Genomic DNA, 14,874 nt, shown 5'->3' with positions numbered 1-14,874 from the left:
TAATGTGACGTATCGCGACATATTACATAAAGTCTCTGTCTTCTTCCATTGCGAAGTAGCGGATGAAATTTCCGTGCAAATTCGGTCGCTGTCGAAGAGCCGCGAGATCCCGAATGACTTCAAGATCTCCATCCCTCATCCTTGATCTTTCAAATTTTCGGATAAAGACCTTCAGCGTCTCACTTTCAAAAGTGCCATGTGAAATGCTACTAAATTTTGTCGAATCATTTTCGCCGTTTTTATTACTTTTCTCGTGTTTTGAGCAATATTGAAGTTTGCTCGATCACTCGGTTTGATTTTGTTCAGCGTACTGTCCGTACATCCTGAAACAGAACGGAAAATCAGATTAAGAAACAACTGGGGAAATGCGCACTTGTGTGTGTGTGTGGAATCAAATTCGACACATTTGAATATGCCACGAGTTTAGATTAGATTAGAACATTTGTAATTGTTATACCTGCTGGTGGTTGCCTTCGTTCATTCTCAGTTTCCTCGGCCATTTAGTTTCGTTTGATAGCTGTTTAAGGAGCGCTGAAAAAGAAACTTAACTTATGATGACTAGAACTAGTTCATTGTGTAGTTCGGCCAACAGAAGGAGGGAAGAGAATGACGCAATAAATTTTTGAAAAATCAAACGATATCAGAACCACTATCTCGATAAATGTCCAATTTGTCCATTGAACCATGAAATATTAAATTTCTTGTCGACCGGCTGTTATATCTGCATCAGTCGAGTTCACGAGATAAGAAAGAAAAAAAACAATTTGGTGTGAATATGTGCGGTTCAAGAGCTCCGGCAACACTAAAGAAAGGGAATGACTGAACTACTTATTATAAATAAGTGATTTGATTAGAAAATTTTGACGTCGTCAGCAGTCACGACATCTACTACACTTTTTTCAATCTAATATGTTGACGGTGATATATGTAATGTGAAGGTGGCAATACTATAAACGGTCAAAGACGACGCAGCCAACGTGGAGAAACCATCGTTAAATACGTTATATATGAGAAAAAATTATCAAACTTAATTATTAATTGACAAACAGGAGTTGGGGGATTGAATATCATATGGGTTTGGGTATGAGGTTTTTGTGGACGCTTCAACATGTTTTTGTGATTTAATAATACACTCTGATGAGTGCAAGGCAAGAATGTTTGAGAAAAGAAGAAAATGAATTATTATAAATGTTAGTTATAATTCAGATTAGATTGTGACTACATATTATTTTACTGAACTTATTTATTGACTGCCCAAACATTGGATTGCTCAATTCATTTGTTTTAGTCGCATACAAATTTGAGGAACAAGTTCAACAAAATACAAGTTTTGTCTGGTATTAAATAGCCAAACAGTGCTTTCTAATGATAGAAATGTGCTGCCATTGATATACAAAAATGGGACTTAAAATTATATAATACAAAATAGGATGAATTTACTTCTTGGTTAATAAAATGTGCTGGGGATGTTCTGTTTTTCTTTAATAGTTTTCTTGAATTTAAAGTTGGACAAGCTTTTGAATTTCTATCCTCGTATCCGACGTGCTAGCTGAATATCCTTGGGCATGATGGTGACACGACTGGCATGAAGAGCACACAGATTGGTGTCTTCAAATAGGCCCACCAAAAATGCCTCGCTGGCCTCCTGCAAGGTGCCAATGGCTCCACTCTGGAATCTCAAGTTCAGTTTGAAGTCCTTCGAGATTTCGCGAACAAGTCGTTGGAAACGAACTCTCGGGATGAGAAGATTGGTCGAGTTTTGGTAGCGACGAATCTCCTTGAGAGCCAGGGCACCAGGACGATAGTGATGTAGATGCTTCTTCTTCTTCAAAAGTTCAGTTTTCAAGCCACTTTGATTGGCGATACGTTGGGAGTGCCTTCCTTTGATTTTCTTCTGTGCGGCAAGGGCAGTAAGTTGGCCAGCAGCACGGGTCGATTTGCGAGCAGTTTGCTTTTCTCGTACCATTTTAATCGAATAAGTTCTTTGCAAAACGTTTCTGAGTTCTGACAGACAGTTGTGTTTTCCTATAGGCTAACCAACGCTTTCCCCTTGTTTACGCTTTTGGTTAAAGTTAAAGGCTTTTTAAGGCTATCACTAGGTGGCGTTTGACCGACATAAAAAATAGCAAACTAGTTTTAAAAAAGAATGTGATCTTTGTTCATAATTTCATATTATATTACTGTCCAAACAACTTCGGGAAATATCCATTTTTCAAAAGTATCAAATCTCTTATAAATTTTACGAATTGTATAAAAAAAATTAAAACGAATGCACATTCTTCGGTTCAATTTCTCGATAAATATTGTCGAGCCCCGAATCCCGAAATAGAAATCAAAATAAACTCGAGAAAACAACAGAGGAGGGGGGAAACAAATTTTGTAGAATAGAACAAATTCGAGGTCTCGTGTCTCTGATGATGCCACCGAGTAATAATAACTATGCGAATTTTCTGATGTTTGGCCGTCGCTCCAGAATTTGTCGTGGGACATTCCAGACGTTTGCCGAGCGATGCGTTTGGGTTATCTGGTCGAGTGGACGTGGAATGATTACCCATTGGAGCAATTCAAAATGTCCTCCGGCCAGTTTCGCTTTATTTTAAAATTAAATTTAAAAAAGAAAATACGATTGAAATTCAAGCACATAAAAAAAAACCATTTTCGTTTTCTTTAAAACAAAAAAAAAATTTGTTTGACTGTTCCAGTTCTATTCTTCACGTTTCGGATGGATGCATGGAACCGTTTATCGCTCGCGTTCCGAGTCGATCCCCCAAACTGATGATCCCGATTCCATCCTATATTATGGCATTCCCATCTGCTGAGAAGATAATTGTAAAAATAAATTTCAAATTTTTCCGCCAACAAATTGTATTCTTTGTTCAGGAACAGTCACGATTAAAGTTTTAATTCTTGATTACAAAACAAAATAAGGTGAGAAACGGTACTGAATGGAGCGAAGTGTAAATAAAAATCCACGGCTTATTTCGGGCCAACGACACGGGCCAACTTCAACAGCGGTTGAAAAATGTGAATCCACAACGACTCCGGTAAACTGCGATTCAATCTTTCTTGCACTTCAGCTTCTTCCAAATGAGACACGTACTGCGGAAACGGCTCGGGGAAACCCAGCGATCGGGCGTAAGTGGCGTGATCTGTAAGAGCAGCGATGAAATGGCCCGTTTCGTCACTTATTCCGTCGCTGTTCTCGTCAGCACTGCCGACGGCTTGGCGAAGTTTCCAACACGGGCGGAGATCGCTGCTCAATTTCCTTTTCTTCTTGGCCGTTTTCTGGGTCAGCTGGACGACCGAGTAATGCTCCAAATAGGCTGGAGCTTTAATTGTTTTCATCTTGCTTCTGGTATCGCGCTGGAAAAGCATCCGGTCGTGTTTCTCCTGCCAGTTGGCTGGCAGAGGTTGGTTTATGGCCTGTGAGCATCGCATTACAATGTACAGTAAGACCTTTTATTTTAAAAAGACTCAGGAGCCTTCAAATATGTTTATACCACGATATCTTCAAGAATCCAAGGGTATTTGATGAAAAAAGGCTCTCGGCTGAGCGGAAGACAGGAAATGGACGAATGGTCGTTGTTGATGACTTGCTCCAATTGCGGATTAAAATTCTGTTCCGGAATATTAGTCCATCTAATAAAATCAAAATTCCGCTTTATAGCTTTACGTTTGAAATTATTTTTACGATTTTTTTAAATACGGACACCAGACGATGTTTGGTGGAGCCTTGGGCATCCTTCATGTCAAATGTGATCGGTTCCATCTGGAGAAATCTGAAAAAAAGAAAGAAAATGTATTAGCTCTCTCAGCAGATATTTTCCAATACAGCATTTCAAACCTCGAAATGATTATGTGGTAACAGGCAACATTCTCCACGGCCCACAAGAGTGGCGTTTCCTCGTTGTTGCGTTCGATGCAATTCTTGACGTGGTAGAAATCGAAAAAAGCCTCTCCATACTCTACAGAAATTAGAAGAAACTCAGTTTCATTGTGAATAATAATCAAATATTACAGATACTCGTCAACGTACCTCCTTCAGAAAATTGTCTTCTACCCACTTCTCGGCCGGCGGGTTGGTGACACTTGGGATCGAATTTCTTGGCCGGGAGGCAAGAAACGAGTAAATGAACGGGACACAATTTGGCCCATTGTTCGTCCTTCATTCGATTGGCGTTTTTCAGGACTGCGAATTCAACGCCGTTAAGCTCGTACACTTCGTTCCATCGGTCGTAGGCCCAATACTGATCCAATTCAAGTCTCAGTGAATTAAGGGCGTAGTTGACGGCTCCGAGATTGTCGTGGAGTACGACGACACGAAGAGCAGGTTGCCCTTTCTTGGACAGATGCCGGTTCAGTTGGACGGGTAAATCTTGGTGAAGGAAACTTCTCAGCTGTCGGAGAAATTGTTAAAGAATATTCTTGAAAATACCTAGTGAAAAAGGTAAGTACTTTCAAGGCCCAGTCGGGGCGGGGGTGAAGGAGGCCGTGGGATTCTGCCGTGAAACTGGCGCAGAGGAAGCAAAACCATGGCGTCTTCTGCATGATAACGGACATTGATCCCTCGCCAACCAGCAGCTCAACACAATACGAGCAAAATACTCTTTTAATTCATTAAAAAAAAATCACGTTGAGTTCGTGAAAGAAAAAGTTTTTAAAAAATCAAAAAATTTTACCTGGAACATGAACTATTTTCGCATACCAGACAATTTCCCGTGGAACCACAGATGGCGCAACTCACCTGATTAAAATGAATCAAGAAATTATTCTAAGCAATTCAATTTTATAATTCAAATTAAATAAAGCACTTACGTGAATATCGTCCTCTCCAATGCTGTAACTCGTTGCGAGAAGTTCATTCTGCATAAATAACATAAGAAAAAAAAACAATTATTCAGCGCTCATAATTAATTAGGAAAAAGAGAATAGACTATATCACCTTGCATTCGCGATTACATAAACTTCCAAAGAAGAGCGGATGTTCCATACACGGGCCCATAATTTCCACATGACAACCGAGACAGAAGTAATCCATGTCCAAAGTTCCGGCCTTGATCCTGTCCACCACGGCTATTGTAACAAGATCTTGGCGTGTTGAGATTTGACATAACAATTTTTAAAAAGATGCAATATTGCAGACGAAGATTTACCAATGTCGCAATCCCGCGGGCCGTAAGTGAAATCATCTGCTCCGGAATTTTTTTTCTTCTTTAACTTCATGTTGTTGCTGCCCTGGAACAGTGACAGGCGATACTCCTTTTTCTCGTTGGCGATCCTCTTCAACTTGGTGTTGGTGTCTTTGATCCGGTCCATGGAACGTTGCAGCCATTTCGGGAACTCGTCCAAGACCACTGGAATTATTTTTTTCAGAAATGGGTGTTGATAATAAAGGTTGACGTAATAATAGAAAAATAATTACCATCTCGACTTTTGGTGCTCTTTGACGACGCCAAGAGTTTGATGGCCCACGCCTTTAATTTGTCAGCCGTGCTTTTAACTAATTTCGTGTGATCTCTGTTAAAGGCGAGTGCCTGTGGATTTAAAAAAAATAATACGTTTGATGTCAAGAATTGGCAATATTAAAAATTTATAGTCGTATTTAACCCGCAGGGCTTCTAAGACTCCTCTTTCATAGAGGCTGTTGCAAGCTTGATTTAACAGGCTGGCTAACCGGTCATCTAGAAAACTGCCCAGTTTTTCCGCCGGCATCTATTTTTAACTCACAATAATTACAATTAAAAACTTGCACCAAAGTCGAAAAAGTGTTGGGATATGTGAACCTCTGACACGGTTTGATGGCCGCCGAACCAAAATATCCAGTAACTAGTCGGTTTTCTCGGAGGTGGCAGCCCACAGTCATTGTGAGTTACAACGATTCCTTTGTCGTATATCGAGATTATCGACAAGCAAATATATAAAATAACACGAATAACGATTTGGCAACAATTATGATCAGAATGTCTTAAATAAAAACTAATAAGTAAAAAAATAAAATTTAATATAAAAGCGTGACTTACCGGGCCACCAAGGCCAGCCATCTAGCTTAGCCCAGACGATTGTCCCCAGTCGAATAGATTTACGGGAGGCTAACGTCTTTTTTGGTTCGGCGACTTCACCATTTCCAGCTGATTTTCCTTCACTTTTGCTGCTGCTGTTGCTACCGATTTTGTTATTAGCCATCTTTGGCAGAAATTCAATTGAATCTAAACCAAAACTCGCTCTGCATGACTTCACTGCCCAGTAACGAACTGTAAACTGCACTTGAGGAAATTGCGCAGTTAACTTTTCTCCTTCCCTAACCTCCTGTTTGAAAGAGGTCAAATGAGGAGACAATGCGGATAGAGGGTGAGTGGGGGGAAGGAGGAGGCTATGCTATGCAAGATGAGCCTGGGAGACTTTTGTTTTTTCAACGACGATGACCTTTCGCCATTGCGTTGTTTCAGAGATAAAATTTGCGTTTCTGCCTCTGTTTTCTTTCTGCCATTTTCAATTAAATATGTTACCTAGATGGCTTAATCAGAGACCATTTATTTCGAGAGTTTAAATGGAAATTTCAGCAAAAAATCTCCGATGTCGTAGACAAATCAGAGGATGTCACACGTCAGAAGTTGAGGTGCAATTGGGTGCAAATTGCAATCGATCAAAAGATGTACTGAAACTTAGCATTCCATGATTTCAAGTCGTCGATTTTAAGTATAAACATTGAAATTAACTGTAACGTGATTAATTCTTTGAACATCACCAATTGTTAAATTCCGCTAACCTGATATTCTGATATATTTTCGAGTCAACCTTTATCCACTATGATCGGTCGACCATCACGTCTATGTTAAACGCAATAGCTGTGCGCCTTTTTCCACTCTCGCCCCTATAAAAGCTCCCCAGCAAAAACACTCACAGAAAAAGCAAAATCAAAATCAGATGTGTGCAACAATAGCGTCAAGCCGTCGACAACATGAGAAGAACAAGGAAATTGAGACATTTTGCCCAGCAATGAGGTATATTGGTGGGAAAACCCAGTGATAACTGATAATTACCCTCCTCTCGCAATCCCCGCTCCCGATATCTAGCCTATACCCTAGGGTGTGATGATGAGTTCCATTAGGGATTACCATCGCCAAGACCATCAGCAGAGAGCGGCGATTGACTTTAATAGACCAATCTGTGCTGACACAGCACGCACATACTCAAATTCTGTCAGGGATGCAAACGCGCAAGAGGCAGAAAACAAAAATAAGACCCAAGCCCATAAGGTTCAATGATATCGCGCCGGCTATTTTTTTCTTTTCGCCGCATCACATTTTCTTCTGACTTGATGTGTCTATTTGATGGAAACGTGGAGAAAAGCGTTAGTATATGACGCGGGGTAGTAGTTTGATATTTATCTAATAGTCAATTGTAATATTAATAATGACCGTAGATGAGACCGAGCGAAGCGGGGCGACATAGCCGAGGTAGTGGCCGTGGCCATGTTGGTCTGATTTGTTGGACATCTTGGATGATGTCTCCACTTCGACCTGGTGGTGGAGATTTCACAATTGCACAGGCCCCACGCAATTCAAAAAATGTGATGCTCCTAGGTCATAGGATTTCTGGTGACTGACTCATTTCAATGGGTCCCGACTAGTTTCCAGCAGCAGCAGCTCTCAATTTTTGCGACGCTATATTACAGCTATCTGGTCGTTTTGAGAAGGGAAAGAAAAAATAACTCGCCCCGGTTTAAAAATAAAAAAATCCTTAAAAACTCGGAAAGCAAATTTTTTTTTTTGTCAAACGGACCTGCATAGTCTTGGACCGGTGCCCGGAAGAGAATAACGAAAACAACATTCGGGGACCTGTATAACTCCCACAAGAATTCGGCCACATTTTATGTTGATCCACTTGACATTGTCATTTTGTTCTAATCAGCGAAAGAGTTTGAAAAAATTACAATCGATTTGAATTACCCGCCAAAATGCAAATAAAATAATAAAATTTAAGGTTGGCTAATTGCGAGCCCGAAGGGCGAAGCTAATAATCGCATACGCAGAAAAAAAAAGCCATGTCACTTTGTCTGTATGTATGTATGTCCCGCACCATAGCTCAGGTGTTTCAAGACAGATTTCGGACTTTTTGGTATTAAAAATTAGACAAAAAATATGCGGTGCGACCAGGAAAAAAATAATTTCATTTACTTAATTAGTTTTCCCGTAATTAATGAAAAACTGTTAAAATAATTGTTTTACGACTAGTGACATCTGGCGTTTGCGACTACAACATTTTCATTTTAGATCAAAATAAATCACCACCAGATGACCATAGCATCGCCGTGATGACGCAATCTTTGATGTCCAAACCATGACGCAACAATCAGATTTGCATTTATGTTTTGCAGTAATTAAACTAAAAGATGGTTATTTTTAAATTCAATTATTGAACTTTATTTGCAGTTGGTTACTTTACCTAACCTAACCAAGAGAGTTGAGCAAACTAAACGTAAATAACTTGCAAGGTTATTCAACTGTGATAGGAAAATCCCGTTTTAAGACCAAAAAGTCTGTGAAGAAAAGTGTGAATCGTGAATCAGTCCGAATTAACAATAGGCCCTGATTTTGTCATTTAAGACAGTTTTCAACTGGCTTACGACTATCCCTTCGCGGCGAGCTGATAAGCTTGCTTTTCTATCTTAATTCAGTCGTCTCGTTTATACTGCTTATTATACATTACATTAACAACTAGACTATCTTCTTTTGTATAGATTTCATACTCGGCCTGTGCGCATGTTGTTGGCAGGGTTGTGAGGGGTTGTGCTGTCACGCAGAGGGAAAACAATAGCACTGGCTGGTGGCTTTGTCGAAATCTCAACTGTTGGAACTCTTAAACGAGATTAATGAATGCCGCTCATACCAGGCCTAAATACGTATTACTACATAATGATGATTTAGTTTTGCTAGACCATTCCAGGTGATCGGCGACACAATTGCTAAGCTTAGGTCGGCTTAGGTTCTACCGGGTTGTACAAGGTAATCGAAATGAGTCCTTCAGTTGTTATTTAAAAAAAAGGACATTATAGAGACAATGGACGAGTATAGTTTCAGTGGTTATTGAGCTTCCGTGTGTTGACAGGTGACATGCAGGGTAGGATCGCGCGGATGTAGAATAGGGAGGATGAATCTTTAGCGGTTAAGGTCAAAATGTCAGGATTCATTGAGAATTTTCTATTCCGTCATAGCTGGATTTGATTCGACAATATTTACCGAGAAATTGAACCGGAGAGCATCCATAACTTCCTCGTTTTTATTTTTGTCAAACAATTCGTAAAATAGTTAAAAGATTTGATACTTTTGAAATATTGCTATTTCTCGAAAGTGATTTTCCTCATTAATATGAACAAAGTTCACGTCAAACATCATTTTTTCGCCCAATTAGATTGAAATTGACTTGGCTACTCTATTTTAATGTCTATTTTTTATGTCTTATCTTCAAACGCCATCTAGCGATAGCCTTACAAAGCCTTTAAAATGCGTAAACAAGGAGAAAACGTTGAACTGATTAACAAAGTTCAAACTCACTTCAACGGTTGAAGTGACTACGTGACTGATAAAATAACCGACTACTGGACTGCCTCCCAAGATAAGAAAAAACAGCAGAACTCAGAAACGTTTCGCCAATGCAACTCGTGCGTATAACTTTAAAGAACGAAGGCGGGAAAAGTCTTGGAAATTTCGGATAAACTTTTTACCCCTTTTCTAGTAGTGGTTTGCTGAATGTTATTATCTCCAAAGTCATTATCTAAATCTGATTACATATTCAACATCCGAGAGCTATTTTTGACAGGTACTAAATTATTTACATTATTATAAATATTTCAATGTTTCACAGTGTGTTTTTATAGTTTAAAGATGGTAATTCCGGAACAGCAGCTTCAGGAAGCAACTGCGGTTACCGGCGACGGTTACCACGCCGAACGGATTCGCTCATTTCTATCGTTCTGGCAATATATCAATCGGTTGGTGGATGAATGCAATCTGCACCGTGAGATTCAGCGTTCGTTAAAAGCCATACGCCCACAATTTATTTCTGGATACGAGTACCGCGAAAACAATGAAATATCTCACAATTTCATCTATTTCATCATGGTAAATTTTCTCGTGCATCATTTCCCTTTAATATTATTAATTACATTCTTTATTTAGCAACCCCCAATTTTGGTAGCCGGATGGGACGGACGGAGAGAAGCGTTGGAAGCCATAATGGACATGATGCCAAGAGCTCCAAGAGTTAGGCGTAGGCGATCTCAATTTGTCCAGAGGCAAGTCAGAAAACGCAGACACAACAACGCTCGCCGTCATCTCCGCCGTAACCGTAACCGTTAACAAAAGTCGGGCTAAACAAAATTCGTTTTAAGTTTTTCAAGTCAGTTCAAAATTGCATTTAATTGCATTTAATTGCTTGCATTTTGACAGAGTTTGAAAAAATTACAATCGATTTGAATTACCCGCCAAAATGCAAATAAAATAATAAAATTTAAGGTTGGCTAATAATTCAGTCGTCTCGTTTATACTGCTTATTATACATTACATTAACAACTAGACTATCTTCTTTTGTATAGATTTCAGACTCGGCCTGTGCGCATGTTGTTGGCAGGGTTGTGCGGGGTTGTGCTGTCACGCAGAGGGAAAACAACAGTGTTCAATAACGCGCGGGGTTGGGAATCAGTTACTTGTATTTCACGAATAAGAATCACTGACAATACAAGGGGGAAACTAGAATGAGTGTCACGGCTGCCGGCTGGCAGGCGACCTAGTTTGCCCTTCAAAACTCAAACAAAAACGTGACTTGACTTGACTCGATCTTTTCTCTCGACTGACTGCCTTCCGACTCTGCTACTACGCGCGAGGTGGGCGCAAGGCCGCTGCGGCTGGGGAAGCCCCATCTGGCTCGTTTGGAACAAATAGCACTGGCTGGTGGCTTTGTCGAAATCTCAACTGTTGGAACTCTTAAACGAGATTAATGAATGCCGCTCATACAGGCCTAAATACGTATTACATCCGAGAGCTATCTCAACATCCGAGAGCTATTTTTGACAGGTACTAAATTATTTACATTATTATAAATATTTCAATGTTTCACAGTGTGTTTTTATAGTTTAAAGATGGTAATTCCGGAAAAGCAGCTTCAGGAAGCAACTGCGGTTACCGGCGACGGTTACCACGCCGAACGGATTCGCTCATTTCTATCGTTCTGGCAATATATCAATCGGTTGGTGGATGAATGCAATCTGCACCGTGAGATTCAGCGTTCGTTAAAAGCCATACGCCCACAATTTATTTCTGGATACGAGTACCGCGAAAACAATGAAATATCTCACAATTTCATCTATTTCATCATGGTAAATTTTCTCGTGCATCATTTCCCTTTAATATTATTAATTACATTCTTTATTTAGCAACCCCCAATTTTGGTAGCCGGATGGGACGGACGGAGAGAAGCGTTGGAAGCCATAATGGACATGATGCCAAGAGCTCCAAGAGTTAGGCGTAGGCGATCTCAATTTGTCCAGAGGCAAGTCAGAAAACGCAGACACAACAACGCTCGCCGTCATCTCCGCCGTAACCGTAACCGTTAACAAAAGTCGGGCTAAACAAAATTCGTTTTAAGTTTTTCAAGTCAGTTCAAAATTGCATTTAATTGCATTTAATTGCTTGCATTTTGACAGAGTTTGAAAAAATTACAATCGATTTGAATTACCCGCCAAAATGCAAATAAAATAATAAAATTTAAGGTTGGCTAATAATTCAGTCGTCTCGTTTATACTGCTTATTATACATTACATTAACAACTAGACTATCTTCTTTTGTATAGATTTCAGACTCGGCCTGTGCGCATGTTGTTGGCAGGGTTGTGCGGGGATGTGCTGTCACGCAGAGGGAAAACAATAGTGTTCAATAACGCGCGGGGTTGGGAATCAGTTACTTGTATTTCACGAATAAGAATCACTGACAATACAAGGGGGAAACTAGAATGAGTGTCACGGCTGCCGGCTGGCAGGCGCGACCTAGTTTGCCCTTCAAAACTCAAACAAAAACTTGACTTGACTTGACTCGATCTTTTCTCTCGACTGACTGCCTTCCGACTCTGCTACTACGCGCGAGGTGGGCGCAAGGCCGCTGCGGCTGGGGAAGCCCCATCTGGCTCGTTTGGAACAAATAGCACTGGCTGGTGGCTTTGTCGATATCTCAACTGTTGGAACTCTTAAACGAGATTAATGAATGCCGCTCATACCAGGCCTAAATACGTATTACATCCGAGAGCTATCTCAACATCCGAGAGCTATTTTTGACAGGTACTAAATTATTTACATTATTATAAATATTTCAATGTTTCACAGTGTGTTTTTATAGTTTAAAGATGGTAATTCCGGAACAGCAGCTTCAGGAAGCAACTGCGGTTACCGGCGACGGTTACCACGCCGAACGGATTCGCTCATTTCTATCGTTCTGGCAATATATCAATCGGTTGGTGGATGAATGCAATCTGCACCGTGAGATTCAGCGTTCGTTAAAAGCCATACGCCCACAATTTATTTCTGGATACGAGTAACGCGTAAACAATGAAATATCTCACAATTTCGTCTATTTCATCATGGTAAATTTTCTCGTGCATCATTTCCCTTTAATATTATTAATTACATTCTTTATTTAGCAACCCCTAATTTTGGTAGCCGGATGGGACGGACGGAGAGAAGCGTTGGAAGCCATAATGGACATGATGCCAAGAGCTCCAAGAGTTAGGCGTAGGCGATCTCAATTTGTCCAGAGGCAAGTCAGAAAACGCAGACACAACAACGCTCGCCGTCATCTCCGCCGTAACCGTAACCGTTAACAAAAGTCGGGCTAAACAAAATTCGTTTTAAGTTTTTCAAGTTAGTTCAAAATTGCATTTAATTGCATTTAATTGCTTGCATTTTGACAGAGTTTGAAAAAATTACAATCGATTTGAATTACCCGCCAAAATGCAAATAAAATAATAAAATTTAAGGTTGGCTAATAATTCAGTCGTCTCGTTTATACTGCTTATTATACATTACATTAACAACTAGACTATCTTCTTTTGTATAGATTTCAGACTCGGCCTGTGCGCATGTTGTTGGCAGGGTTGTGCGGGGTTGTGCTGTCACGCAGAGGGAAAACAATAGCACTGGCTGGTGGCTTTGTCGAAATCTCAACTGTTGGAACTCTTAAACGAGATTAATGAATGCCGCTCATACCAGGCCTAAATACGTATTACATCCGAGAGCTATCTCAACATCCGAGAGCTATTTTTGACAGGTACTAAATTATTTACATTATTATAAATATTTCAATGTTTCACAGTGTGTTTTTATAGTTTAAAGATGGTAATTCCGGAACAGCAGCTTCAGGAAGCAACTGCGGTTACCGGCGACGGTTACCACGCCGAACGGATTCGCTCATTTCTATCGTTCTGGCAATATATCAATCGGTTGGTGGATGAATGCAATCTGCACCGTGAGATTCAGCGTTCGTTAAAAGCCATACGCCCACAATTTATTTCTGGATACGAGTACCGCGAAAACAATGAAATATCTCACAATTTCATCTATTTCATCATGGTAAATTTTCTCGTGCATCATTTCCCTTTAATATTATTAATTACATTCTTTATTTAGCAACCCCCAATTTTGGTAGCCGGATGGGACGGACGGAGAGAAGCGTTGGAAGCCATAATGGACATGATGCCAAGAGCTCCAAGAGTTAGGCGTAGGCGATCTCAATTTGTCCAGAGGCAAGTCAGAAAACGCAGACACAACAACGCTCGCCGTCATCTCCGCCGTAACCGTAACCGTTAACAAAAGTCGGGCTAAACAAAATTCGTTTTAAGTTTTTCAAGTCAGTTCAAAATTGCATTTAATTGCATTTAATTGCTTGCATTTTGACAGAGTTTGAAAAAATTACAATCGATTTGAATTACCCGCCAAAATGCAAATAAAATAATAAAATTTAAGGTTGGCTAATAATTCAGTCGTCTCGTTTATACTGCTTATTATACATTACATTAACAACTAGACTATCTTCTTTTGTATAGATTTCAGACTCGGCCTGTGCGCATGTTGTTGGCAGGGTTGTGCGGGGTTGTGCTGTCACGCAGAGGGAAAACAATAGCACTGGCTGGTGGCTTTGTCGAAATCTCAACTGTTGGAACTCTTAAACGAGATTAATGAATGCCGCTCATACCAGGCCTAAATACGTATTACATCCGAGAGCTATCTCAACATCCGAGAGCTATTTTTGACAGGTACTAAATTATTTACATTATTATAAATATTTTAATGTTTCACAGTGTGTTTTTATAGTTTAAAGATGGTAATTCCGGAACAGCAGCTTCAGGAAGCAACTGCGGTTACCGGCGACGGTTACCACGCCGAACGGATTCGCTCATTTCTATCGTTCTGGCAATATATCAATCGGTTGGTGGATGAATGCAATCTGCACCGTGAGATTCAGCGTTCGTTAAAAGCCATACGCCCACAATTTATTTCTGGATACGAGTACCGCGAAAACAATGAAATATCTCACAATTTCATCTATTTCATCATGGTAAATTTTCTCGTGCATCATTTCCCTTTAATATTATTAATTACATTCTTTATTTAGCAACCCCCAATTTTGGTAGCCGGATGGGACGGACGGAGAGAAGCGTTGGAAGCCATAATGGACATGATGCCAAGAGCTCCAAGAGTTAGGCGTAGGCGATCTCAATTTGTCCAGAGGCAAGTCAGAAAACGCAGACACAACAACGCTCGCCGTCATCTCCGCCGTAACCGTAACCGTTAACAAAAGTCGGGCTAAACAAAATTCGTTTTAAGTTTTT

General features: G+C 40.2%; 4 protein-coding genes across 7 annotated transcripts; 2 read left to right on the top strand and 2 right to left on the bottom strand.

The window, feature by feature from the left end:
- Window positions 1-1,228: 1,228 nt before the first annotated feature.
- Window positions 1,229-2,057, bottom strand: LOC124194037 (histone H3.3-like). The gene has a single exon (XM_046588046.1). The coding sequence runs from the start codon at window positions 1,964-1,966 to the stop codon at window positions 1,526-1,528; it is 441 nt and encodes a 146-aa protein (XP_046444002.1). The 5' UTR covers window positions 1,967-2,057; the 3' UTR covers window positions 1,229-1,525.
- Window positions 2,058-2,190: 133 nt separating this feature from the next.
- LOC124194036 (DNA (cytosine-5)-methyltransferase 3A-like) lies at window positions 2,191-7,661 on the bottom strand. 4 transcript variants are annotated; one of them, XM_046588043.1, is made up of 15 exons: window positions 6,021-7,661; window positions 5,784-5,881; window positions 5,608-5,712; window positions 5,423-5,534; window positions 5,154-5,354; window positions 4,943-5,073; window positions 4,816-4,863; window positions 4,680-4,744; window positions 4,456-4,606; window positions 4,037-4,397; window positions 3,845-3,965; window positions 3,711-3,779; window positions 3,501-3,639; window positions 2,943-3,423; window positions 2,191-2,815 (listed from the first exon to the last, which is right to left on the bottom strand). In XM_046588043.1, exons 1-14 carry the CDS (start codon window positions 6,181-6,183, stop codon window positions 2,977-2,979), a joined length of 2,211 nt encoding a protein of 736 aa, XP_046443999.1. In that variant the 5' UTR covers window positions 6,184-7,661; the 3' UTR covers window positions 2,191-2,815; window positions 2,943-2,976. The 4 variants fall into 4 exon arrangements, with proteins under 4 accessions (XP_046443999.1, XP_046444000.1, XP_046444001.1 ...); XM_046588044.1 differs by having other exon boundaries at window positions 2,191-2,812; XM_046588042.1 differs by lacking the exon at window positions 2,191-2,815 and having other exon boundaries at window positions 2,838-3,423.
- Window positions 7,662-9,874: 2,213 nt separating this feature from the next.
- On the top strand, window positions 9,875-10,651 carry LOC124194035. The gene is made up of 2 exons (XM_046588041.1): window positions 9,875-10,121; window positions 10,179-10,651. The coding sequence occupies exons 1-2, from the start codon at window positions 9,885-9,887 to the stop codon at window positions 10,356-10,358; spliced, it is 417 nt and encodes a 138-aa protein (XP_046443997.1). The 5' UTR covers window positions 9,875-9,884; the 3' UTR covers window positions 10,359-10,651.
- Window positions 10,652-12,984: 2,333 nt separating this feature from the next.
- On the top strand, window positions 12,985-14,874 carry LOC124194034. Its single transcript, XM_046588040.1, has 5 exons — window positions 12,985-13,313; window positions 13,372-13,615; window positions 13,673-14,298; window positions 14,357-14,600; window positions 14,658-14,874. The coding sequence occupies exons 3-5, from the start codon at window positions 14,225-14,227 to the stop codon at window positions 14,835-14,837; spliced, it is 498 nt and encodes a 165-aa protein (XP_046443996.1). The 5' UTR covers window positions 12,985-13,313; window positions 13,372-13,615; window positions 13,673-14,224; the 3' UTR covers window positions 14,838-14,874.

The sequence above is a fragment of the Daphnia pulex genome, chromosome 5 (assembly GCF_021134715.1).
Source record: "Daphnia pulex isolate KAP4 chromosome 5, ASM2113471v1".
NCBI classification, from domain to species: domain Eukaryota; kingdom Metazoa; phylum Arthropoda; class Branchiopoda; order Diplostraca; family Daphniidae; genus Daphnia; species Daphnia pulex.
This window is presented reverse-complemented; position numbering and strand designations above follow the sequence as displayed.